General features: G+C 32.4%; 2 protein-coding genes across 5 annotated transcripts in view; both read left to right on the top strand.

Annotated features, from left to right (window-relative positions):
• The window catches only part of LOC119604462 (sensory neuron membrane protein 2), a 74,448-nt gene that overhangs the window by 41,769 nt on the left and 4,865 nt on the right, over positions 1–27,814 (top strand). The window lies entirely within an intron of this gene.
• On the top strand, positions 1,191–7,439 carry LOC119604461. 2 transcript variants are annotated; one of them, XM_037957094.1, is made up of 2 exons: positions 2,212–2,600; positions 2,666–7,439. In XM_037957094.1, exons 1-2 carry the CDS (start codon positions 2,487–2,489, stop codon positions 7,172–7,174), a joined length of 4,623 nt encoding a protein of 1,540 aa, XP_037813022.1. In that variant the 5' UTR covers positions 2,212–2,486; the 3' UTR covers positions 7,175–7,439. The 2 variants fall into 2 exon arrangements, with proteins under 2 accessions (XP_037813021.1, XP_037813022.1); XM_037957093.1 differs by having other exon boundaries at positions 1,191–7,439.

A 27,814-nucleotide genomic window follows, 5' to 3' on the forward strand; every position in this document is an offset into this window, starting at 1 on the left:
CGATGTGGCAGATGCTACACAGAGGGAAAAGGAAATATACACGCCTGGTACCAAATTGACACCAAAGAGTTAATAATTTGGCAATAACATCGGTTGTCAAAGTATATACATATGTACGACAACACTATGTAATGTTGACAACGCAACGTTGTCAACATTGCAACAATTCGTTGTCGAAATCTAAATTTTATACACATCCGTTGTGTAGATGTTAACAAACAATCCGTTGCCAATAGTGAGCCTACCACGTTTGTTAACATTTAGACAACGGATGTGTATAAAATTTAGATTTTCGACAACGAATTGTTGCAATGTTGTCAACATTACATAGTGTTGTCGTACGTATGTATATACTTTGACAACGGATGTTATAGAAAAATTATAAACAGTTTGGTGTCAATTTGGTACCAGGCGTGTATATTTCTTTTTCCCTCTGTGTACCAATTTCTTCTTGGATAAGACCGTTGGTGGTGTTTCAATCGCGATCAGTGATCTTATATACACCAAACCTTAAGAATATAATATATATTATTTGTTAAACTTGTTAAACTAATTGCTATTTAAACCTTTCATAAAGTGGGCGGTAAAGTCACGTTTCATCTAAAAAAATTATAATTTTAATTACAATTAAAAACGCAATCTTAATTCTTGAAACAAACCTACCGATCATTAAACTGATAATGACAATCATGACATTTAATTATAATTAAACACTTAGAAAATGTTTGCCACTTGAAATCTTTCATCTACCGTCATAGGGAACACACACTAAAGATCTGGCAACCCACAATTCAAATTAAACGAACGAATGAATGAACGATTGACTTACTGACTGACTGACTTGCGGTCAGTTGATTAACTAGTTTCCAGCACAAAACCAAACAACAACAAAAACGTCGTCAACATTTTGTTTTGACACTGTCCTTAGGTGTTTGTTTTGTATCAACAACAAATTTATTTATGTATTTCAACCCATTCAGCCCAATATCAAAAGGCGTGCGAGCTTAAACCTGCAAAACTTCTATAGAAACTGAAAATTTTTAGATTTACTAATTAAATGCGTGCGTGTGTGAGAGAGTCTCTGGTTTGATTATTAAAGACACACTTGAGTTTGTTGGTGTTGGTTTCGCAAGGTGTGTATAAAACGGAAATGAAACGCAATCAAGAGATGAGTAAACTTTCTTAAAACATTCAGTTGCTGAGAAGACGTTAAACTGAACACAACTAACGAGCGGTAGAAAGAAAGAATCAAATTTGAAAGAAACAAAGAAACGCGTCGCGTGAGTTTCTTTGTAAGAAAACACACAAAAAATCAATAGAAATTAATTAATTAGAATTAATACAACAGCGTTAATGTGTTAAACTAATTTCAATAAAACGAAACATATAAATAAAATAATACAAAGAAGAAGAAAAAATTATGTCAACTGTGACACAATGGCGGTACATTTTAGCATTGCTAATCGTGAGCTCGTGCCGTTTAGTGGAATCGAAAGTATTCGAACGTTGCGAATTGGCAAAAGTGTTGAGACAACGGCATCGTCTTGATTTAACGGAAGTGGCACAATGGGTGTGTATAGCTCAACATTCGAGTGGTTTTAATACAGCAGCTCAGGCCTCCAGTCCCTCGGGTGGTTCTCATGGCCTTTTTCAAATCAGTGATGTATATTGGTGTTCTCCTCCCGGCAAAGGAGCGGGTTGTAATTTACCGTGCCATAAATTAAGGGATGATAATTTAAGTGATGATCTTACCTGCGTTAAACGTATTTACGAAGAACATCAACGTATATCGGGTGATGGTTATACGGCTTGGATTGCTTATCAGCAGTATTGTAAAAATAATGCTGAATCCTATATACAAGATTGTTTCCCCGGAGAGCGTACTCAGTCAACATATCTAACTTCAGCTAAAGGTTATAACTCCTATAATACACAATTTTCGGGCAATGCCATACAGGATTATTCGGCTAAGAAGAGTGGTAAGGTTTATGGACGCTGTGAATTGGCCCAGGAACTATATCAAAAACACAAAATGCCCATGCAACAAATACCCACTTGGGTGTGTATAGCAGAGCATGAATCCCGTTTTAATACAGCAGCCGTAGGACGTTTAAATGCTGATGGTTCTGCCGATCATGGCCTTTTCCAGATCAGTGATCTTTACTGGTGTTCTAATGATCGTGGTGGCAAGGGTTGCGGTTTGTCTTGTAGTAAACTTTTGGATAATGATATTACCGATGATGTACGTTGCATCAAAAGAATACACAATGAACATACAGCCATATCGGGAGATGGCTTCAATGCCTGGGCTGTTTACAGGCCCTATTGCCAGAATCAACGTTACGAGCAAATAGCCAAGTGCTTTAAGAATCCACCACAAATAACACATCCTAAAGTACAAACCACAACAGCAGTAGGTTTAGCTACTAATCAAGTGCATAGCTCTACAAAATATACCTTCAATAATAATAATCCTTTCCTGAAAAATGTCATACAACAAAAACCATCCAAAACACATTACGCTACATCGACATACAACGATATATACAAAGCTCCTCCTACATCATCTTCATCAGCGCATAGGGGAGTTTCTCATAAGGGTAAAATTTACACACGTTGCTCATTAGCACAAGAACTCTTTTCTAAACACAACTTTCCACTGCAGGATATAGCTACGTGGGTGTGCATCGCCGAACACGAATCTCAATTTAATACTGCAGCCATAGGACGCTTAAACACAGATGGCAGTGCTGATCATGGACTTTTCCAGATAAGTGATAAATATTGGTGTGAACACAGTGCTTATGGAGGCAAAGCTTGTAATTTGCCTTGTGACAAATTACTGGACGATGATCTAAGGGATGATGTGGCGTGTATAAAAACCATACATGAGGAACATACCAGACTATCGGGGGATGGTTTCAATGCTTGGACAGTGTATAGGCCTCACTGTTTAAATCAAAATGTGGAACACATTAAAACATGTTTTGATGCCAAGACTCTGGCCGAAGTTGAAGTCATGGCATCCGCTCCTAGTTATAATACACCGGTGTCTAAAGGTAAAGGTAAAATTTATTCTAAATGTGAATTGGCTCAGGAATTATATCATAAACATCAAATGCCCATGGAACAAATACCCAAATGGGTTTGTATCGCTCAACATGAATCGTCTTACAACACAGCGGCTGTTGGTCGTCTCAACACAGATGGTTCTGCCGATCATGGCCTCTTTCAAATAAGTGATCTTTATTGGTGTTCACATGATCAATATGGTGGTAAAGCTTGCAATATACCCTGTCATAAACTCTTAGATTCTGATATTACAGATGATGTTAGATGTATTAAGATAATACATGAGGAGCATACGAGAATATCGGGAGATGGTTTTAACGCTTGGACGGTATATCAACCACACTGTCGTAATATAGGTATGGATCATATAAAACAATGTTTTACGGAACAGGAACTGAAAAAGGTTTCCAGCAAAGTGCCTTCATATAATACAAATTCTTTAGTGCCTCAAAGTTCTGGGGGATCAAAGCCGGCAGCAAAAGGTAAAATTTACAAGAAGTGTGAATTGGCTCAGGAATTATATCATAAGCATCGCATGCCCATGGATCAAATTCCCAAATGGGTGTGTATAGCTCAACATGAGTCGTCTTACAATACTGCTGCTGTAGGTCGTCTTAATACGGATGGCTCGGCTGATCATGGTCTCTTCCAAATAAGTGATATTTATTGGTGTTCCCATGATCAATATGGGGGTAAGGCTTGTAATATACCCTGTGATAAACTGTTGGACTCCGATATAACTGACGATGTTAGATGTATTAAAATTATACATGAGGAGCATACTAGAATCTCTGGGGATGGTTTTAATGCCTGGACTGTGTATAAACCTCATTGTCGTAATATCGCTATAAGTCATGTAAAGGAATGTTTTACAGATAAAGAACTAAATAGTGTACAGACATCAGTAACCACCAATGCCTTAATTCCTCAAAGTTCGTTTGGTTCAAAACCTGCTCCAAAAGGTAAAATTTATAAGAAATGTGAGTTGGCTCAGGAATTGTACCACAAACATCGCATGCCCATGGATCAAATACCCAAATGGGTGTGTATAGCTCAATATGAGTCGTCTTACAATACTGCTGCAGTTGGTCGTCTAAATACCGATGGTTCAGCTGATCATGGTCTCTTCCAAATAAGCGATCTTTATTGGTGTTCTCATGATCAATATGGAGGTAAAGCTTGTAATATACCATGTGATAAACTGTTGGACTCCGATATAACTGACGATGTTAGATGTATTAAGATTATACATGAGGAGCATACCAGGATCTCTGGGGATGGTTTTAATGCCTGGACTGTATATAAACCTCATTGTCGTAATATTGCTATAAGTCACGTTAAGGAATGTTTTACAGATAAAGAACTTAGTAGTGTACAGACAACAGTAACCACCAATGCCTTAATTCCTCAAAGTTCGTTTAGCTCAAAACCTATTCCTAAAGGTAAAATTTATAAGAAATGTGAGCTGGCTCAGGAATTGTATCACAAACATCGTATGCCCATGGAACAAATACCCAAATGGGTGTGTATAGCTCAACATGAGTCCTCATATAACACAGCTGCTGTTGGTCGTCTAAATACCGATGGTTCGGCAGATCATGGTCTCTTCCAAATAAGTGATCTATATTGGTGTACTCACGATCAGTATGGAGGTAAAGCTTGTAATATACCCTGTGATAAACTACTCGACTCTGACATAACAGATGATGTTCGCTGTATTAAGATTATACATGAGGAACATACTAGAATATCAGGTGATGGTTTCAACGCCTGGACTGTGTATAAGCCACATTGTCGTAACACGGGTATGAGTCACATCAAAGACTGTTTTACCGAAAAAGAACTCAAAGAAGCCAATATACCTAGTACCAACTCCATAGATACCCCATATACACCGGCAACAAAGAACGTGGGAAAAGGTAAAATTTATAAGAAATGTGAATTGGCGCAAGAGCTTTTAAGTAAACACAAAATGCCCATGGAACAAATACCCACTTGGGTTTGTATAGCTCAACATGAGTCCTCATTTAATACGGCCGCTGTTGGTCGCCTTAATGCAGATGGCTCCCTGGATCATGGTCTCTTTCAAATTAGCGATCTCTATTGGTGTTCGCATGATCAATATGGCGGTAAAGCGTGTAATATACCCTGCGATAAACTATTAGATTCGGATATAACAGATGATGTAAAATGTATTAAAATTATACATGAAGAACATACCCGAATCTCAGGAGATGGTTTTAATGCTTGGACAGTGTATAAACCACATTGTCGCAATCGTAAAATGGAAGAGATTCGTTCATGCTTTACACCCAATCAAATAGAGGAGTTCGACAAGAAACCGACATTTACTAACAAACCTAATAAAATTCAGTCATCACCAGCAGCAACATCATATAGTCATAATCCATTTTTGAGTGGAGCTGTTAAAACTCAAGCATTGCCAACTACTCGAAAACCGGCAAGCAACCAAAATTTCCAATTCCCTGATAATAATGTGCCAAACTATGCTAGTAATCCATTTTTACAAAACATTAAAGTATCCAGCGGAAGTGAAGTACATAAAGCGGTAATTGCTTCTAGTTTCACTAACCAACAATTGGAGGTAACAGCAAAACCTAATTATAAGGATAATCCTTTCCTCAGCGGAGCCTTTAGTAGCTCAAGCAGCAATAATTTTATAACGAAACCTGTTGAATTAATAAATGAATTGGATTCTTTCAAAACTAATCCCTTCCTTAGCGGTAGCCTTAAATTGTCTACCACAGCCAAACCTACACAGTCCTCTGTGCATAATAATCCATTTTTACAGACAACACCGGCCTATAAAACTGAGATTACCAAAAACTATTTAAATAGCAATGACTTTAGAACTACCACCACTGTTAAGCCCAAAACTACAGCTCCAGAACCCTCTACCACAACCAAGAAACCGACCACATCATGGAATAGTTACAGTACAATAAAAACTACAACAACTAGAAAACCTGTAACAACAACTACAAGAAAAACCACAACTACTAAGAAACCAACAACTTCATGGTTTAGTTATAGCACTACAAAACCGACTACAACAACTACACGAAAAACTACAACTAACAAAACCACTGCCCCAAGAACTACAACTACCACTAGAAGACCGACGACTATAACAACCGCTAAAAAACCTATCACCACATCATGGACTACAAAATCACCTAAAACTGCAACTACTTGGAGTTGGCAAAACCAGAAATCTACCACTAAAGTACCGAAAACTTCAACAACCTGGAGTTGGCAGAATCAGAAGTTCGTAAGCTCCACCACTGCTAAACCAGCTAGAACTACCACCACTTGGAGTTGGCAAAATCAAAAATATACCAATAATAATAATACATTAAGTCAAGCCACCACAAATTGGAATATAGTTCAAAAGCAAACTACCAGAACTACAACTGTTAAACCCGATAGAACCACTTGGAATTGGAGGAATGAACAGAAATCCACAACTCTTAAACCTAAAACCACCACAGAAAACTGGCGAAAATGGGATAAAACCACAAATAAAAGTACCACCAAAAAACCCACTGCCGTTACCACAACCACAAGAAAAACTACAACGAAAGCCACCACTACAAAACCAACCACAGCCAGAACTACAAAAACTACCACCACAAAACCAACCACAGCCAGAACAACAAAACCAATACGTTTAGAAAACTACAAAACTTCGACCATAAAACCACAAACAACACGGCCATACTACACTACAAACAACCTCAAAACCACAACTCTTAGACCACGATCCACTACCACCACAACAACAACTACACGAAAACCTTTAACAACAAAATCTCAAGATAATACCGATTACAACAAATACAAAAATGATCCATTTAGTCATCCATTCTTTGCTAAAGTTAATGAACAATTTAAACAACTACAAGGCAGCATAACAACTACAAAACGTCCTACATTTTCAGCTACAAAACTACAAAATTTTTCGCAATCCTCACTCTATCAGGATTTTAAAAATAGCACTTTAAATAAAACTAAAACTATTGTAGCTTATAATTTTGAAGGACCCAAACTAACCACAACCACAAAACGACCCAGATTCTAAGCTACATATTGTGTAGTGTTAATATATTGTGATTTTGTTTGTTAAAATTGTTTTCTTTGTTTTATTTTTCTGTTGAAAAAAATTGTTGTTGAATTTATTTACTTTTTTTTGTAATTTTGTTTTCTAAAATTTTATTTTTTTGGTTTATGAAAAGTACTGCCATTATGTGATTATTTTCTAATTTTCTAGTTATTAAGTTTAGTTTTCTTTAGCCTAGACAAATTTATAAGCCGATTTTAATAGAAAATAAATTAAATATTTAATTAAAAACCTAACTAAATATTGCATTTTTTTATTATTTAATATGTTTATAGAAGATTTTTAAAATAACAAGTTTTTATATCAATTTGTTGTTTTTTGAAATGTAAACAAATAGGTAAATTATTAGTTAAATATTTGTTTTGATGTTTTATCGATTATAGCCTTGTTAACAGCCAAAAGCTGTTTTTATCTAAAGGAAATATATCATTATTACCAGTTGCTACCATGACCAAAGCCGTATCATCAAACCATATCACAACAATTTGTTAACAAAAAAAAATCATATAAATTTATTCATGTTTTTGTTTCGATTTCAAGGTTAATTTGAATTGATTTGATCTGTTTATCTAATGGAATTCTATACGTCATAGAATTTGTATAGTTTGGGTGGTAGGTATATATATTATTAAAATTCATAAAAAATCATCATTAATGTGAATCTATTTAAATTTTACAGACTTTAATGGGTTGAATTAACTTTATAAATTTCTATATTCCAAGGATAATTATACGATACTTTAGCATCCAACAACATTGTTAAAACATTTGCTAATCGTTTTATATACTTCAAGAACAAAGCCTACCGAAAATAGTAAAAATCGTTCCATTATTTCACCAAGACCCTATACATAGGACTTTCGGAAAACTACTTTAAATATCGATATATGTTAAATTTGAACGATTCCTTTCTTTAAATTCAATCCCCCTAAGGATGTTCTTCAGAAAACAGTTTAATATTTTCTTTCAAAAAACTCCAAAATTTGGGAATTGCTTTCAACTATCCCATTAAGCCCAAATTTGGATAGGCTGGTAAGGTTTACAAAACTGCTTTCAGATTTCACTTACCACTATCCCCCATATATTTAAACGAAGGGACATCCCCTATAAACGGGACAAGACAACGTCTTAAATCTGTCCTGCGTTCTAGCAGATAAGGCAGATACTCAGGTTCGACCCCAGATCAACTTATTCCAAGGAAAGGCCGATGATATATTTGACACTACCGTTATAACTTTTATACAATTATAGTCTATAGTCTAGTCTATATTCTAGTATAGTCTATAGTCTAGTCTATAGTCTAGTCTATAGTCTAGTCTATAGTCTAGTCTAGTCTAGTCTATATTCTAGTATAGTCTATAGTCTAGTCTATAGTCTAGTCTATAGTCTAGTCTATAGTCTAGTCTATAGTCTAGTCTATAGTCTAGTCTAGTCTATAGTCTAGTCTATAGTCTAGTCTAGTCTATAGTCTAGTCTATAGTCTAGTCTAGTCTATAGTCTAGTCTAGTCTAGTCTATAGTCTAGTCTAGTCTATAGTCTAGTCTAGTCTATAGTCTAGTCTAGTCTATAGTCTAGTCTAGTCTAGTCTATAGTCTAGTCTAGTCTATAGTCTAGTCTAGTCTATAGTCTAGTCTATAGTCTAGTCTAGTCTATAGTCTAGTATATAGTCTAGTATATAGTCTAGTATAGTCTATAGTCTAGTCTAGTCTATAGTCTGTATTCTATAGTCTATAGTCTAGTCTAGTCTAGTCTAGTCTAGTCTAGTCTAGTCTAGTCTAGTCTAGTCTAGTCTAGTCTAGTCTATAGTCTAGTCTAGTCTAGTCTAGTCTAGTCTAGTCTAGTCTAGTCTAGTCTATAGTCTAGTCTAATCTAGTCTAGTCTAGTCTAGTCTATAGTCTATAATCTAGTCTATAATCTAGTCTAGTCTATAGTCTAGTCTAGTCTAGTCTAGTCTAGTCTAGTCTATAGTCTAGTCTAGTCTAGTCTAGTCTAGTCTAGTCTAGTCTAGTCTATAGTCTATAGTCTAGTCTAGTCTAGTCTAGTCTAGTCTAGTCTATAGTCTAGTCTATAGTCAAGTCTAGTCTATAGTATAGTGTATAGTCTAGTCTATAGTCTAATCTATAGTCTAGTCTATAGTCTAATCTATAGTCTAGTCTATAGTCTAGTCTATGGTCTAGTCTATAGTCTAGTCTATAGTCTAGTCTATAGTCTAGTCTATAGTCTAGTCTATAGTCTAGTCTATAGTCTAGTCTATAGTCTAGGTCTATAGTCTAGTCTATAGTCTAGTCTATAGTCTAGTCTATAGTCTAGTCTATAGTCTAGTCTATTAGTCTAGTCTATAGTCTAGTCTATAGTCTAGTCTAATAGTCTAGTCTATAGTCTAGTCTATAGTCTACTCTATAGTCTACTCTATAGTCTAGTCTATAGTCTAGTCTATAGTCTAGTCTATAGTCTACTCTATAGTCTAGTCTATAGTCTAGTCTATAGTCTAGTCTATAGTCTGTATTCTATAGTCTATAGTCTATAGTCTAGTCTAGTCTAGTCTAGTCTAGTCTAGTCTAGTCTAGTCTAGTCTAGTCTAGTCTAGTCTAGTCTAGTCTAGTCTAGTCTAGTCTAGTCTAGTCTAGTCTAGTCTAGTCTAGTCTAGTCTAGTCTAGTCTAGTCTAGTCTAGTCTAGTCTAGTCTAGTCTAGTCTATAGTCTAGTCTAGTCTATAGTCTAGTCTAATCTAGTCTAGTCTAGTCTAGTCTAGTCTAGTCTAGTCTAGTCTAGTCTAGTCTATAGTCTATAATCTAGTCTATAGTCTATAAGTCTAGTCTAGTCTATATTAGTCTATAGTCAGTCTAGTCTATAGTATAGTGTATGTCTAGTCTATAGTCTAATCTATAGTCTAGTCTATAGTCTAATTATAGTCTAGTCTATAGTCTAGTCTATGGTCTAGTCTATAGTCTAGTCTATAGTCTAGTCTATCGTCTAGTTATAGTCTAGTCTATAGCTAGTCATAGTCTAGTCTATAGTCTAGTCTATAGTCAGTCTATAGTCTAGTCTATAGTCTAGTCTATAGTCTAGTCTATAGTCCTAGTCTATAGTCTAGTCTATAGTCTAGTCTATAGTCTAGTCTATAGTTAGTCTATAGTCTAGTCTATAGTCTAGTCTATAGTCTAGTCTATAGTCTAGTCTTAGTCTAGTCTATAGTTAGTCTATAGTCTAGTCTATAGTCTAGTCTATAGTCTAGTCTATAGTCTAGTCTATAGTCTAGTCTATAGTCTACTCTATAGTCTAGTCTATAGTCTAGTCTATAGTCTAGTCTATAGCTAGTCTAGTCTAGTCTAAGTCTAGTCTATAGTCTAGTCTATAGTCTTAGTCTATAGTCTAGTCTATAGTCTATTATGTCTAGTCTATAGGTCTAGTCTATAGTCTAGTCTATAGTCTAGTCTATAGTCTAGTCTATAGTTAGTCTATAGTCTAGTCTATAGTCTAGTCTATAGTCTATAGTCTAGTCTATAGTCTAGTCTATAGTCTAGTCTATAGTCTAGTCTATAGGCTAGTCTATAGTCTATGTCCTATAGTCTAGTCTATAGTCTAGTCTATAGTTAGTCTATAGTCCTAGTCTATAGTCTAGTCTATAGTCTAGTCTATAGTCTAGTCTATAGTCTAGTCTATAGTCTAGTCTATAGTCTAGTCTATAGTCTAGTCTATAGTCTAGTCTATAGTCTAGTCTATAGTCTAGTCTATAGTCTAGTCTATAGTTCTAGTCTATAGTCTAGTCTATAGTCTAGTTCTATAGTCTAGGCTATAGTCTAGTCTATTTTCTAAGTCTATAGTCTAGTATATAGTCTAGTCTATAGTCTAGTATATAGTCTATATAGTCTAGTCTATAGTCTAGTCATAGTCTAGTCTATAGTCTAGTCTAGTCTAGTCTATAGTCTAGTCTATAGTCAGTCTATAGTCTAGTCTAAGTCTAGTCTATAGTCTAGTCTATATCTAGTCTAAGTCTAGTCATATCTAGTCTTAGTCTATCTAGTCTAGCATATAGTCTAGTCTATAAGTCTATAGTCGTCTATAGTCTAGTCTTAGTCTAGTCTATAGTCTGTCTATAGTTAGTCTATAGTCTAGTCTATAGTCTAGCATAGTCTAGTCTATAGTCTAGTCTATAGTCTAGTCTATAGTCTAGTCTATAGTCTAGTCTATAGTCTAGTCTATAGTCTAGTCTATAGTCTAGTCTATAGTCTAGTCTATAGTCTAGTCTATAGTCTAGTCTATAGTCTAGTCTATAGTCTAGTCTATAGTCTAGTCTATAGTCTAGTCTATAGTCTAGTCTATAGTCTAGTCTATAGTCTAGTCTATAGTCTAGTCTATAGTCTAGTCTATAGTCTAGTCTATAGTCTAGTCTATAGTCTAGTCTATAGTCTAGTCTATAGTCTAGTCTATAGTCTAGTCTATAGTCTAGTCTATAGTCTAGTCTATAGTCTAGTCTATAGTCTAGTCTATAGTCTAGTCTATAGTCTAGTCTATAGTCTAGTCTATAGTCTAGTCTATAGTCTAGTCTATAGTCTAGTCTATAGTCTAGTCTATAGTCTAGTCTATAGTCTAGTCTATAGTCTAGTCTATAGTCTAGTCTATAGTCTAGTCTATAGTCTAGTCTATAGTCTAGTCTATAGTCTAGTCTATAGTCTAGTCTATAGTCTAGTCTATAGTCTAGTCTATAGTCTAGTCTATAGTCTAGTCTATAGTCTAGTCTATAGTCTAGTCTATAGTCTAGTCTATAGTCTAGTCTATAGTCTAGTCTATAGTCTAGTCTATAGTCTAGTCTATAGTCTAGTCTATAGTCTAGTCTATAGTCTAGTCTATAGTCTAGTCTATAGTCTAGTCTATAGTCTAGTCTATAGTCTAGTCTATAGTCTAGTCTATAGTCTAGTCTATAGTCTAGTCTATAGTCTAGTCTATAGTCTAGTCTAGTCTAGTCTATAGTCTAGTCTATAGTCTAGTCTATAGTCTAGTCTATAGTCTAGTCTATAGTCTAGTCTATAGTCTAGTCTATAGTCTAGTCTATAGTCTAGTCTATAGTCTAGTCTATAGTCTAGTCTATAGTCTAGTCTATAGTCTAGTCTATAGTCTAGTCTATAGTCTAGTCTATAGTCTAGTCTATAGTCTAGTCTATAGTCTAGTCTATAGTCTAGTCTATAGTCTAGTCTATAGTCTAGTCTATAGTCTAGTCTATAGTCTAGTCTATAGTCTAGTCTATAGTCTAGTCTATAGTCTAGTCTATAGTCTAGTCTATAGTCTAGTCTATAGTCTAGTCCTATAGTCTAGTCTATAGTCTAGTCTATAGTCTAGTCTATGTCTAGTCTATAGTCCTGAGTCTATAGTCTAGTCTATAGTCTAGTCTATAGTCTAGTCTATAAGTCTACTCTATAGTCTAGTCTATAGTCTAGTCTATAGTCTAGTCTATAGTCTGTATTCTATAGTCTAGTCCTATAGTCTAGTCTATTCTAGTCTAAGTCTAGTCTAGTCTAGTCTAGTCCTATAGTCTAGTCTAGTCTAGTCTAGTCTAGTCTAGTCTAGTCTAGTCCTAGTCTAGTCTAGTCTAGTAGTCTAGTCTATCTAGTCTAGTCTAGTCTAGTCTAGTCTAGTCTAGTCTAGTCTAGTCTAGTCTATAGTCTATATCTAGTCTATAGTCTATAATCTAGGTCTAAGTCTAGCTAGTCTGTCTAGTCTAGTCTAGTCTAGTCTAGTCTAGTCTAGTCTAGTCTAGTCTATAGTCTATAGTCTAGTCTAGTCTAGTCTATAGTCTAGTCTATAGTCAAGTCTAGTCTATAGTATAGTGTATATCTAGTCTATAGTCTAATCTATAGTCTAGTCTATAGTCTAATCTATAGTCTAGTCTATAGTCTAGTCTATGGTCTAGTCTATAGTCTAGTCTATAGTCTAGTCTATAGTCTAGTCTATAGTCTAGTCTATAGTCTAGTCTATAGTCTAGTCTATAGTCTAGTCTATAGTCTAGTCTATAGTCTAGTCTATAGTCTAGTCTATAGTCTAGTCTATAGTCTAGTCTATAGTCTAGTCTATAGTCTAGTCTATAGTCTAGTCTATAGTCTAGTCTATAGTCTAGTCTATAGTCTAGTCTATAGTCTAGTTCTATAGTCTAGTCTATAGTCTAGTCTATAGTCTAGTCTATAGTCTAGTCTATAGTCTAGTCTATAGTCTAGTCTATAGTCTAGTCTATAGTCTAGTCTATAGTCTAGTCTATAGTCTAGTCTATAGTCTAGTCTATAGTCTAGTCTATAGTCTAGTCTATAGTCTAGTCTATAGTCTAGTCTATAGTCTAGTCTATAGTCTAGTTCTATAGTCTAGTCTATAGTCTAGTCTATAGTCTAGTCTATAGTCTAGTCTATAGTCTAGTCTATAGTCTAGTCTATAGTCTAGTCTATAGTCTAGTCTATAGTCTAGTCTATAGTCTAGTCTATAGTCTAGTCTATAGTCTAGTCTATAGTCTAGTCTATAGTCTAGTCTATAGCTAGTCTATAGTCTAGTCTATAGTCTAGTCTTATAGTCTAGTCTATAGTCTAGTCTATAGTCTAGTCTATAGTCTAGTCTATAGTCTAGTCTATAGTCTAGTCTATAGTCTAGTCTATAGTCTAGTCTATAGTCTAGTCTATAGTCTAGTCTATAGTCTAGTCTATAGTCTAGTCTATAGTCTAGTCTATAGTCTAGTCTATAGTCTAGTCTATAGTTCTATAGTCTAGTCTATAGTCTAGTCTATAGTCTAGTCTATAGTCTAGTCTATAGTCTAGTCTATAGTCTAGTCTAGTCTAGTCTATAGTCTAGTCTATAGTCCAGTCTATAGTCTAGTCTATAGTCTAGTCTATAGTCTAGTCTATAGTCTAGTCTATAGTCTAGTCTATAGTCTAGTCTATAGTCTAGTCTATAGTCTAGTCTATAGTCTAGTCTATAGTCTAGTCTATAGTCTAGTCTATAGTCTAGTCTATAGTCTAGTCTATAGTCTAGTCTATAGTCTAGTCTATAGTCTAGTCTATAGTCTAGTCTATAGTCTAGTCTATAGTCTAGTCTATAGTCTAGCCTATAGTCTAGTCTATAGTCTAGCCTATAGTCTAGTCTATAGTCTAGTCTATAGTCCAGCCTATAGTAATTTATAGTCTAGTGTATAGTATAGTCTATAGTGTAATCTATAGTCTAGTCTATACTTAAGACCCCAAAAAGCACTATTTTTGTTATAAGTTAGTACAATTTTTAACAAAGACCCCAGTCTCTGGTTCATCTATGTAGCGCCAATAAATATTGCCAAAATTTATGCAATTAAGTATAAATGTTAAGGAACCTTCTATTTTGATAATTAGTTTCTAGAAAGCATATTTCTAAAAAAAAATAATAAATTTCAAACAAACCGGCCCCAGTCCGATATCTCCCTTAAAATTCAAACAACTTTTCTTTTACTTTCCACCACATATCAAACTTTTAATTATTAATTGAAATTAAGTAAGTTTTATAGATAAGGCATTAATAGCTCTTTTACTACACAAATCTTTTAAGTAAATTAATATTATTAGAACTAATAACAAAAGATTTATAGAAATTTATATGCAAATTAAAAGATTCTAATGACGACATGTTCAGTTTTTTTTTTCTTGACGTTTTTTGTTGTTTTTGTTTTAAACCGGAAAGAAACGATTATACGAAGCAAAACGAAAAATATTCTTAAAATTTTATTAAAATTCATAAGAAATTTTAATAATCTAAACAATTTTATTTATTTTTTATTTATTTCTACGATCAAATTTAACTGGTTTTATAAGAAAGGAGAATAGAAACAAAAACAAATACTATTTAGCTATTCCCGTCTGGCAACCAAGTTTAATATGTATCGAATAACTATCTATCTGTTTAGTATAATTGGGACCAATGATTCTAATATTAAATTCAAAATTGAAACATTATTTTTTGCTTAAAAAAATTAAATATTCTGCCATTTGGCATAAATGTATTTAGTAGATAGATAATGGATAGATAGTAGTTTTTTGTTGATTTTATTTTTAATTAAATACATTTTGCTGTCACTAGCGTGTGGAACATAAATATGTCTTAACACTTTATGGCTTTTTAATATTCCTCCAGAACCTCGTTAATTCTAATCGAAAAGTTTTTATTCTTTAATTAGTTCTCGTATATTTAGCGAAAGGTCAATGTAACTCTAGACACTTTGACAGTTTGAACTGTCACAGTACAATTTGTTTTGTTTTTTCTTCTTCGCAGCCACTGGAATCCATTCGTACCAAGATATTGCGAATAAATTTGGCTAAAAAAAGATTTAAACTTAAATTAATGAAGTAATATCTACAAATAACTGTTTAATTTTTTTAGGATTTTGTAACCAACGAGCAGGTTTTGAAGGCTTTGACAAGAATTGATTGCAGCATTAAATTGTTATTTTCTTAATAAATTCATTAGGTTGTAAAATTGTCCATATATATAAAGTTCATTAACATCAAAACTTGTTCATGAGCCGGCGAGAGGGCTGTTTTTTAATATATTCTATATTAAAATTATAGGTCAGTTTTATTCACTACGAGTTAATGGCTGTGATATAAAATTTTTAGAAAGTCATGTTAGTCATTTTATTAAATAAAAAAATTTCCATTTTAATATTGTTTTTATTCATTTTTATGATATGGTCCATTAAGTATATTTCGTCTATAGTTACTTTCGGAATAATAATATTCCGAAAGTATATAGCAAATCTTCTAAGACGCGGAAAACGTTTGATGTGCTTTATGTACCCTACACCACTATAGCGGGATGGGTATTATGCGTTGGGTAACATCCAAAAATAATACTTCTTAAAGTATGCCATTCGGCTCAGAATCTCTTTCTTAGTCGATTAATCCTTATCCGTCTGTCTGTCCATATAAACCAAATTTTGATTTTCTTCAAAATCGCTTCATTTTTCTTATAGCCCCCATAAAACTGTCCTTTCTGAATTTAAGAATAAATATTTCCAGATGAATTTCAGAATCAGAGTTCAAATTGTCAAAGAACTGGGAACAACCTTCTTGGAATCACTTTGGGAGTTATTCTCGGGATTTTTATAGTTATATTGTAGAGGGTTTTCAATTACCTTTTCAACTATGACTAGACTATAAACTAGACTATAACTAGACTATGACTAGACTATGACTAGACTATGAATAGACTATGACTAGACTATGACTAGACTATGACTAGACTAGACTAGACTATGACTAGACTATGACTAGACTATGACTAGACTATGACTAGACTATGACTAGACTATGACTAGAATATGACTAGACTATGACTAGACTATGACTAGACTATGACTAGACTATGACTAGACTATGACTAGACTATGACTAGACTATGACTATAGACTATGACTAGACTATGACTAGACTATGACTAGACTATGACTAGACTATGACTAGACTATGACTAGATTATGACTAGACTATGACTAGACTATGACTAGACTATGACTAGACTATGACTAGACTATGACTAGACTATGACTAGACTATGACTAGACTATGACTAGACTATGACTAGACTATGACTAGACTATGACTGACTATGACTAGACTATGACTAGACTATGACTAGACTATGACTAGACTATGACTAGACTATGACTAGACTATGACTAGACTATGACTAGACTATGACTAGACTATGACTAGACTATGACTAGACTATGACTAGACTATGACTAGACTATGACTAGACTATGACTAGACTATGACTAGACTATGACTAGACTATGACTAGACTATGACTAGACTATGACTAGACTATGACTAGACTATGACTAGACTATGACTAGACTATGACTAGACTATGACTAGACTATGACTAGACTATGACTAGACTATGACTAGACTATGACTAGACTATGACTAGACTATGACTAGACTATGACTAGACTATGACTAGACTATGACTAGACTATGACTAGACTATGACTAGACTATGACTAGACTATGACTAGACTATGACTAGACTATGACTAGACTATGACTAGACTATGACTAGACTATGACTAGACTATGACTAGACTATGACTAGACTATGACTAGACTATGACTAGACTATGACTAGACTATGACTAGACTATGACTAGACTATGACTAGACTATGACTAGACTATGACTAGACTATGACTAGACTATGACTAGACTATGACTAGACTATGACTAGACTATGACTAGACTATGCTAGACTATGACTAGAAGATATACTAGACAGTGACTAGACTATGACTAGACTATGACAGACTATGCTAGACTATGACTAGACTATGACTAGACTATGACTAGAATGACTAGACTATGACTAGAATAAAGATAGACACTAGACTAGATTATAACAAAACTATGATTTAAAGCAGTTATTAGAACTTTTCGCTCCTTCTTCCTCAAAAGCTTGTTTCTTAATTTGGTTATTTATGGTCAAACAGAAGCTGTAGAAGATTTTAAATTATTAATTTTACAAAAGATTCAAATAATTATTATGTACACTAACGTACCGGAATTAAAACCGGAATTTCTTGTAACCGTTCAATCATTTAACGCGGAAATTGCATTAGATAATAATGATTTAACAAAAATCAAAAGTTTTTTTTCAGTGTAGTCCAAAACAAAATTAATATAATTTCTGATATGCTTTCTACAATTGTTGCCATCTCATTATCTATCGATTATGGTAATTTGCCATTTAACAAGATCATATAAAATTTTTAAAGTTTTGACAATAAATTAAGTTCTACTAATGAAATTAACTTCACGATTAGAATTGAACATAAAAACCGTTGATAATTTATAATAAAAAAAGAACTTAACACACTTGTTAAGAAATTTATACATAATCTATGAATATTTATAATGAAAAAAAGTTCTTAAAATATAAAAATATAAATTTTCTTAAAAGACTTGTTTTTCAAATCGCTGTCTTTTATCGAGAAAAATTAAACCGGCTTAAGGCGGACATTAAATTAAACTATTCTTTTAACGATTGTGGTTTTAATTAAATGATCATATTTTTTGGCATCGTGGGCTTAAGATCACATTAATGATAGCGCAATAAATATGTAACGTTAATTACATATTTAAATTTTTTAAATTATCCCCCAAAACACGAAAAAAAACATTGTAAAGATGCTGCTTCTCAATTGTTCAAGACCTTGAATATGTAAAGTGTTAAGGTTTTTTTACGATTCACACTTAAATTTAATTTTATAGTTTGTTTTGTTTTGTTTGTATCTTATAAATATTTATAATAAATATTCTTTTGCGATTTTTTTTCTTTCTTTCATGCGTTTTTTGTCAAATCATTCACTTGACTTTTAAAAGAATTTTAATATTTTTCAATTTATGGTCAACCGAAGATCATTTTGTCTTTATTTGATTTGTATTTTGAAGAAAAAAAGTAAAAGTTATTCTGGAAAAATGAAAAAGTTCGCAACGAATTCCCAATACACTTCAATGAGACACAGTGGGAACAGAATCGAAATTGTTTGGTAATAAATCTAGCATTTATAGCCGGAATATAGGCGTAGTAAAGGAGTATTCAAGTTTCAATATTCAATGTCCATATCATAGGTGTACAATTTATCTCTTATCATTTTCGAGTTTTAGGTTTTCTTCAAATCCTGCTAAATCGTATTATTAATAGGAGCATAAACTGATTTTCAGATGAGTACATTTTATGGGGACTTGAGTCAGTTATGAACTATTAATTCTTAGAAGAAATCAGTGTTGTCAATTTTTTTACAATACACTGCTTTTCAGAAAGAGGGTCTATAGATTAGCCAATAAACTAGCGTATAGAATAGACTATAGACTAGATTATAGATTAGACTATAGACTAGACTATAGACTAGACTGTAGACTAGACTATAGACTAGACTATAGACTAGACTATAGACTAGACTATAGACTAGACTATAGACTAGACTATAGACTAGACTATAGACTAGACTATAGACTAGACTATAGAGTAGACTATAGACTAGACTATAGACTAGACTATAGACTGGACTATAGACTAGACTATAGACTAGACTATAGACTAGACTATAGACTAGACTATAGACTAGACTATAGACTAGACTATAGACTAGACTATAGACTAGACTATAGACTAGACTATAGACTAGACTATAGACTAGACTATAGACTAGACTATAGATAGACTAGACTATAGACTAGACTATAGACTAGACTATAGACTAGACTATAGACTAGACTATAGACTAGGACTATAGTATAGGCCTCTAGACTAGACTTAGACTAGGACTAACTAGACTATAGACTCTAGGACTATTAGGACTTAGACTATAGACTAGACTATAGACTAGACTATAGGACTAGACTAATAGACTATAGACTAGACTATAGACTAGACTATAGACTAGGACTATCGGGACTAGACTATAGTGACTCAGGACTCTAGGACTAGACTATAGACTAGACTCTAGACTAGATATAGACTAGACTATAGACTAGACTATAGACTAGACTATAGACTCGACTTATAGACTAGACTATAGGACTAGACTATAGACTAGGACTATAGACTAGACTATAGGACTAGACTATAGAGCTAGACTATAGACTAGACTATAGACTAGACTATAGACTAGACTATAGACTAGACTATAGACTAGGACATAGACTAGACTATAGACTAAGACTATAGGACTAGACATATGACTCGGACTATACGACTAGAATAGATAGGACTATAGACCTAGACTATAGACTAGACTATAGACTAGACTATAGACTAGACTATAGACTAGACTATAGACTAGACTATAGACTAGACTATAGACTAGACTATAGACTAGACTATAGACTAGACTATAGACGACTATAGACTAGACTATAGACTAGACTATAGACTAGACTATAGACTAGACTATAGACTAGACTATAGACTAGACTATAGACTAGACTATAGACTAGACTATAGACTAGACTATAGACTAGACTATAGACTAGACTATAGACTAGACTATAGACTAGACTATAGACTATAGACTAGACTATAGACTATTAGACTATAGACTAGACTATAGACTAGACTATAGACTAGACTATAGACTAGACTATAGACTAGACTATAGACTAGACTATAGACTAGACTATAGACTAGACTATAGACTAGACTATAGACTAGACTATAGACTAGACTATAGACTAGACTATGGACTAGACTATAGACTAGACTATAGACTAGACTATAGACTAGACTATAGACTAGACTATAGACTAGACTATAGACTAGACTATAGACTAGACTATAGACTAGACTATAGACTAGACTATAGACTAGACTATAGACTAGACTATAGACTAGACTATAGACTAGACTATAGACTAGACTATAGACTAGACTATAGACTAGACTATAGACTAGACTATAGACGAGACTATAGACTAGACTATAGACTAGACTATAGACTAGACTATAGACTAGACTATAGACTAGACTATAGACTAGACTATAGACTAGACTATAGACTAGACTATAGACTAGACTATAGACTAGACTATAGACTAGACTATAGACTAGACTATAGACTAGACTATAGACTAGACTATAGACTAGACTATAGACTAGACTATAGACTAGACTATAGACTAGACTATAGACTAGACTATAGACTAGACTATAGACTAGACTATAGACTAGACTATAGACTAGACTATACTAGACTATAGACTAGACTATAGACTAGACTATAGACTAGGTCAAAACGGAGTCTCTTTGATTCTACTTGACAGTTCGCGTGTAGTGAACTACCACGTAAACCATAGACTAGACTATAGACTAGACTATGCATAGTTGTAAAATATTTATGTATTCAATGAATGTGTTTAAGAAATCAAAATATTACTAAATTATTTAGTCTGAATATAGTTTTGATTTGACCTTCGTTACAAGTGTTACAAATTAAATAACCAACTCTGTTGGCTAACACTCTTCTAATTTAATAATAAAAATAATTTGTATATATTTCCAAATTTGTATTTATTTCCAAATTTGTATAAAATCTTGTGGTTGGTATTCTTTAAGTTTTGGAACGTGTTGCTAATAAATCAACAATTATATTTATTCTGTGTTTTGTATTTGAAATTAGTTTTATAACTATTTTAAAGAAGTATCTTTGATTAAAACAAATTGTACTCGCATGTGATTGATATTTTTTTTTTTTTTAATAACCACTTGTCTTATTATGTAGTCATTGTCCATATCGCATGTTTCTTTTTCAATTCGTTTTTTTCTCTTCAACAACTTAATTAACATTTTAACACTTAAGCATTAAATATTTGAGTATTTTCTATCATTTAGTTATTGTTTGTATACAAATTTATTGTTGTTTTATTTAAATAAAAAATATGTATGATTTCTTTGCAGTTGTTTAAAAGTAAAGGGAATTGATTCTTTATGGGGTATAATTAACATTTGTGTATAGAAGCAAAGTTAGCTATCTCTACTTTTTATTTAATGGATATTTTTGAATTGGAATTTCTATGGGTATATTGCCGATATCTTCATTTATGTCAAAAACTATTAAAGTGACGATTGCTCCTTTCGATTCAAAACTTTTCGTTGTTTCAATTGTATTTCAGAAATTTCAATTAAGAATTCAGTTCAATTTCAAATTTGCTCAACTCTTTTAAAACATTACCTAACTAGTCCATTGTTTAATTAACTATTTTTGTATATTATTTATAATGATGAATTATTGTTTAATATTATACATATTAAGTACATTCATAATTATCATTAGCCGAAAAATATATACTTACGTTTTATATTTTAATCATAATTATTGTTTTATATCAATTTGTTTAAGTTATCTGATCTTATCATTAAGTGTTGCTAATTTATATTTATTTCTTGCTTTCAAGAATATTTGAAAAATTAATGCGGAAACAGTGCATTGAAAATTACATGCTGATATATGCGCTGGTAATTTATAATTATTATAAAAAAAATTAATATTTTGTAGAGGTGTATGAACGAAAACTTAAATCAAAAGATTTTACGTGTATTTTTGTGAGTTTAAACTGAGACTAATTAAATTAAATAATTATTCATATTCAATATAACATAATTAAAAAACAAAATTTAACTTCCAAAAAGAGTACAATTCGGGATGACGAAAAAGTACCAAAAAGCACCTTTTATTAATTCCCATTTACACCGGACTCTACATGCTTAATTTCATGATTCTAAGTTCAATATTATAGAAAATTCAATAAGTACCTTTTGAAGAACGAAAAATTACCATAAAATACCCTTTTATAGATTCTCATTTACTCCGGGTTCTGGGGTCTTCATAAAATTGATTTAAAGAAACTTACGGAATGACAAACTTATATATATATACCCTTCTCACGAAGGTGAAGGGTGTAAAAAGACCCTCAAATAATTTTGTCCAACTAGATTTTGATTTGGAACCACAGTTCCAAGATTTGCTTACAAGATTTCAGATTTGAAATTTTGGTAGACGGCTAAATACAAAGTATATAGTCTACATATAAACAATACAATCTACCGATCTTTAGAAAACCGATTTACGAATATTTCGAAAGTATTCAATTTCTGAAAAAGACGGTTTAGCAAATAATTTCAGCTTGAGTAAGATACAATGTTTGGTGGAGACGGTGGATACCAAGACTTGCCGCTCTATTCTAAATCAATCAATCACGGACTGTTTGACAGGCTAAATATAAATCCCCTTAGATATACATATGTATATATCAAATGCATTTCTGCTAAATCTGCTTGATCGCATTGGTCATGGCACCATCCTACAAAAGATAGGCCGTCCAATCATGAGGCAGGAAACAGACTGCATACTATCAGACTGCAATTTTAATAGGTTATTCAAGACCAGAATACCTTCAAAGGATGATTGGGCCGCGAATACTGTCCTAAGAGACGACGTGATCTCATTCTATACTGATGGCTCAAAGACAGAAAGGGGCACGGGATCGGGAATTTTCTCCGAAAAACTGAATCTTCTACTGTCTCTTCGACTACCTGAAATCTGCACGGTTCTTCAGGCAGAGATATATGCCATCGATACAGCCCTAAGAAGAATCTGGGAACCAAATCTCGAAAATACGACCATACATTTATAATTGGATAACCTTGCATCAATCAAGGGTCTTACCTACAATATTATTAAGTCGAAATGTCTTCTCAATTGTATTCAATCATTGGCACAACTGACACAACATCACGTAGAGTTGATATGGGTTCCAGGACATGAGGGCATCCGAGGAAATGGAATATATATCTTATGAATGTGCAACCAAAGGGTCGTCCCTAGACTTAACCCTTGCGCAAAGGGATATTCGCACTCCCCTGGTGACCCTATCAAAATAGATAGATGACTGAGCTCAGGTGGTCAAATATCACCACTTGTAGAATATCAAGCCAGAGCAGTGGCTCACTCTGACAACGGATAGGACTAGGACTCTCTTGTCTATTAGTAAAAACTTGATTAGGCTTCTAACTGGTCACTGGGCACTGTATGATTGGACATATGTCAGAACGTATGGGCTACTGTAGAAGCTGTTTGGACGAAGAAGAAGTGGAATCGGTACAACACCTTCTATGTGACTGCCCAGCCTTACAAGAGCACAGACTACTCTATCTTGGTAGAGCTCTTTTCCATGATCTGGACTGTCTCAGAGATGCGTCACAAGTAAACATGGTTTTATTGGAAACACCAGTTGGATTAATAAATCCATTCAGTCATTAATTTTTAGTATCAAATGAATATTTAACACATAAAAATGGCATATTTAACACAAATATTGGGCGTGGCACCTCCCATATGAATTAAGTAGAAAAATTCGTATATCTGCGAAGCTATTAGATCTAGAATACTCAAATTTTATATGAACAACTCTGACATACATGTGAACATTTGCTGAAAAATGGGTGGAATTTCAATACAAAAAATCGTACATCTAACTATTAGTGTATATATGGAAATCTATTAGAGTTAGAATCCTCAAAAAGTGGGTTTTTTTATTTAAATTGTTTTTAGCAAAGAACCTACTGTATGTACTATCAATTCCTGTAATTTTTATTAAATAAGGTCTATAAATAAATAATACTTTGTTATTCACATTTTATGGGTTAATATTGTCCGGTATTAAAAAAGGAATATATTTTATATTATCTGCTTTATAATATTACTAGCATGCCCTGGGTGCTTCGCTACCCTAACTTAAATTAAATACATACAAAATTTTGTTTACTTTTATAGAAAATTAAAATTGATGAAACATTTTTTCAGTTTTATACGTTCAATATCACGTTATTAAATTCGCATTCACTAAGAATAATAATTTTTGAAAAAAAGTACTATAAAATACCTCTAAAAGATTATCATTTAATAAAATATTTTATGTTTCTGTGTTCAATATTATATACAATTCAGAAATATATAAATATAATTTGATGAATGAAAAAGTACAAAAAGTCCCTTTCAGTAGATTCTCATTCACCTACATTTAAAATTTTGTTTTCAATATCTATGTTCAATATCGTAAAAATATTAAAAAGTACCATCGGAAAAACGAAAAAGTACAAAAATCTCTCTCAATAAATTCTCATTTAATAACTACCGTGTGTTCCGGTTAACCATTATAAAGAATCTTAAAGGTACCATTTGAAGAATAGAAAAGTACCAAATAGTTCCCACTTACAGAATATTATTCAGTCAAGACTATGTATGTTAAATGTTCCTAGGTTGGATATTTTAGAAAATTAAAAAAGTACATTTTATGAGATAAAAAGTACTAAAAAGTAGTCTCTTAAAGAATCTTTTTCAATGAGGACCGTGTATGTTTAATAGTCATGTGTTTTGAGTTCATATTGAAGAGTATCATTTGAAAGAAGAAAAAGTACCAAAAGTGGAATAAATTTTACCTAAATGGAAAGTACTAATAAAAAGAGTACAATGTTTCCCCTTTTCGCTTAGAAATATACTTTTTCGAGAATTAATTTTACAAAATGTTCCGTATTTAAATCTATATATCACAGATAAAACTCAAGCGATTCTAATCTGCATTAATTTGTTCCAGAAAGATAGTGCTTTCAAAAAGTACCAAACAATTTACTCGAATTTGGTCCTATATAGGCCTCAGTACTCGAATTCCAAAATAATATACCAACAGCTTATTTTGTGTGAGTAAATAAACTACTTTTTCATATTTTATAAAAATTGGATCAATGAGTTTGCATAAAAGTACCATAAATACAGTTTTCTCCCTTTTACACCCAAAAAGGACTGAATTTTAAAAAAGTACGAAACAGGTGTCTCATAATTTTGGGAGATGTATCCAAAATATTTATAAAAAATTGATTGAATTTGATTTGTTAATTAGTTCAAAAGTTATAAAGGGCCAAAAAAGGTACCAAAATCACCTTTGTTACACAATTTTACCCATTAAAAGTACGAATTTCAAAAAAGTACCAGACACCCATCTGCTCATTTTAAGAGTAGATTCAGGTGCATTTTTTTTTTTGTATCACTAATATTGTGTAAGATAATTAAGAAAACCTGTTTTACCCATTTTTACCCGTAAATGTACAAATTTCTAAATCTACTACTACATCTACTGTCCAAATTTCATGATTCTAGATTCAGCCGTTTGGGCTGTGCGATGATGAATCAGTCAGTCAGTAACGCTACTCTTTTATATATATAGATAGCAATATAGAATCATGCCTTACTATCTAAAATATTACCAATAAAAGAGTTTTTTTTTCGAAGCCATCCGAGTTTAAATCGCAGGTACTTCTAATAATTTGCGACTTTTTATAAATTATGAAAAGTCGACTTTTTACACTGTATGAGAAGTCTACGTTTCGACTTTTGTGTTTTATGAAATGTCGACTTTTTAACTCTCCGACTTTTCGATCATTTTCGATTTTTTTTCGACTTTTCAACATTTTATTTGCAAAGTCAATTCTTCGACCTTTTTTTTACAAGATACTTAGTCGATGGACTTTGTAAGGACAAACATGTCGACTTCGACATTTCTTCAATTATTTTAATACCGATTTATAGAACACCAATATACATTGTACATTTTCAGTATTGCAGTTATACATTATTAAGCCTGTTCGAATTTATTTCCGATATTATTATTTAAAATTTGAATATTTATACTAAAAACCATAAATTTTTTAAAAAAATTAATTGACTTATGAAACACCCACAAATATTTGAAAATACATGTACTTTTTATATTAATGTTATATTTGACATTATAAATTTACTCCAATTGTGCACAAAATGTAAATCATTATTTAAATTAGCTCATTTAATTAAATTAACAAATATGTACATTTTTATTGCAAATATTTTAATATTTAAATGGAAAATTTCAAAACAACAAGTACTTCGAATTAAACTTTTAAACAATAAATTAATAACTTAAGTATACAAATTTAAAATACATTTTGAAAATATTAATTTTAATATTATTTAACGATTTCAAAATATACATATTTTTTAATTTGCTTTCACTTATTTTCGAAAACACCTTTTATCTTGTTTTCTAATTACTCTAGAATTATATCTATAAAAACTTAACATTTTTTTAGTTTTATTCTTAATTTAAAATTTATTTAAATTAAGTGATTAATGATAAATTGAAATATATTAGAAATTAATTATAGTATATTACTATTAATTAGTAATATTTAGCAATCAAATTGATGATAAATAACCAAAACATTTTGCATTAAAGACAGATTTAAAGATTTAAATTGCTTTATTGTTTGCGCTAAAGTGTTAATCATAATTTAGTTATGAATGGTTTTTTTTTTTGGGGTTTTTGAAATTACAAAAAAGGACTTACCAGTTTTTTTGCCATATTGTTTTACTCCAGTGCGGGTATAGTTAAGTCCTTATCAGATCATACAAAGATAGACCATTGTAATTTAAAATCATATAAGCGATTCAAGGACGGAAGCCCTGAGGTCAAAATTTAAATAATTATGTTTACAAAGTCCTCTGTCCTCTAAAAGTACGTTATAAACATGTTTCACAAGTTAACCACAATCTATCTAATAAATCTCATGGAATTAGATCATAACATAGACCAAAATAGCTTTTATCAGTAAGACCACATAATGGTATACTAACTAATGGTATACAACAAATTTGGTCAGTTAGTAGTAAGTAAGTAAGTTAGTTAGTTAGTTAGTTAGTTAGTAGGTAGTAGTTAATAGTTGTAGTTAGTTCGTTAGTTAGTTAGTTAGTTAGGTTAGTTAGTTAGTAGTTAGTTAGTTAGTAGTTAGTTAGTTAGTTCGTTAGTTAGTTATTAGTTAGTTAGTTAGTAGTTAGTTAGTAGTTAGTTAGTTAGTTAGTTAGTTAGTTAGTTAGTTAGTTAGTAGTTAGTTTAGTAGTTAGTAGTTAGTTAGTAGTTAGTTAGTTAGTTAGTAGTAGTAATTAGTTAGTTAGTTATTAGTTAGTGTAGTAGTTAGTTAGTTAGTTAGTAGTAGTTAGTTAGTTAGTAGTAGTTAG

Source organism: Lucilia sericata, unplaced genomic scaffold (genome assembly GCF_015586225.1).
Source record: "Lucilia sericata isolate MDLA Ls3-8-SP2 unplaced genomic scaffold, ASM1558622v1 Contig000397F_arrow, whole genome shotgun sequence".
Taxonomy (NCBI): domain Eukaryota; kingdom Metazoa; phylum Arthropoda; class Insecta; order Diptera; family Calliphoridae; genus Lucilia; species Lucilia sericata.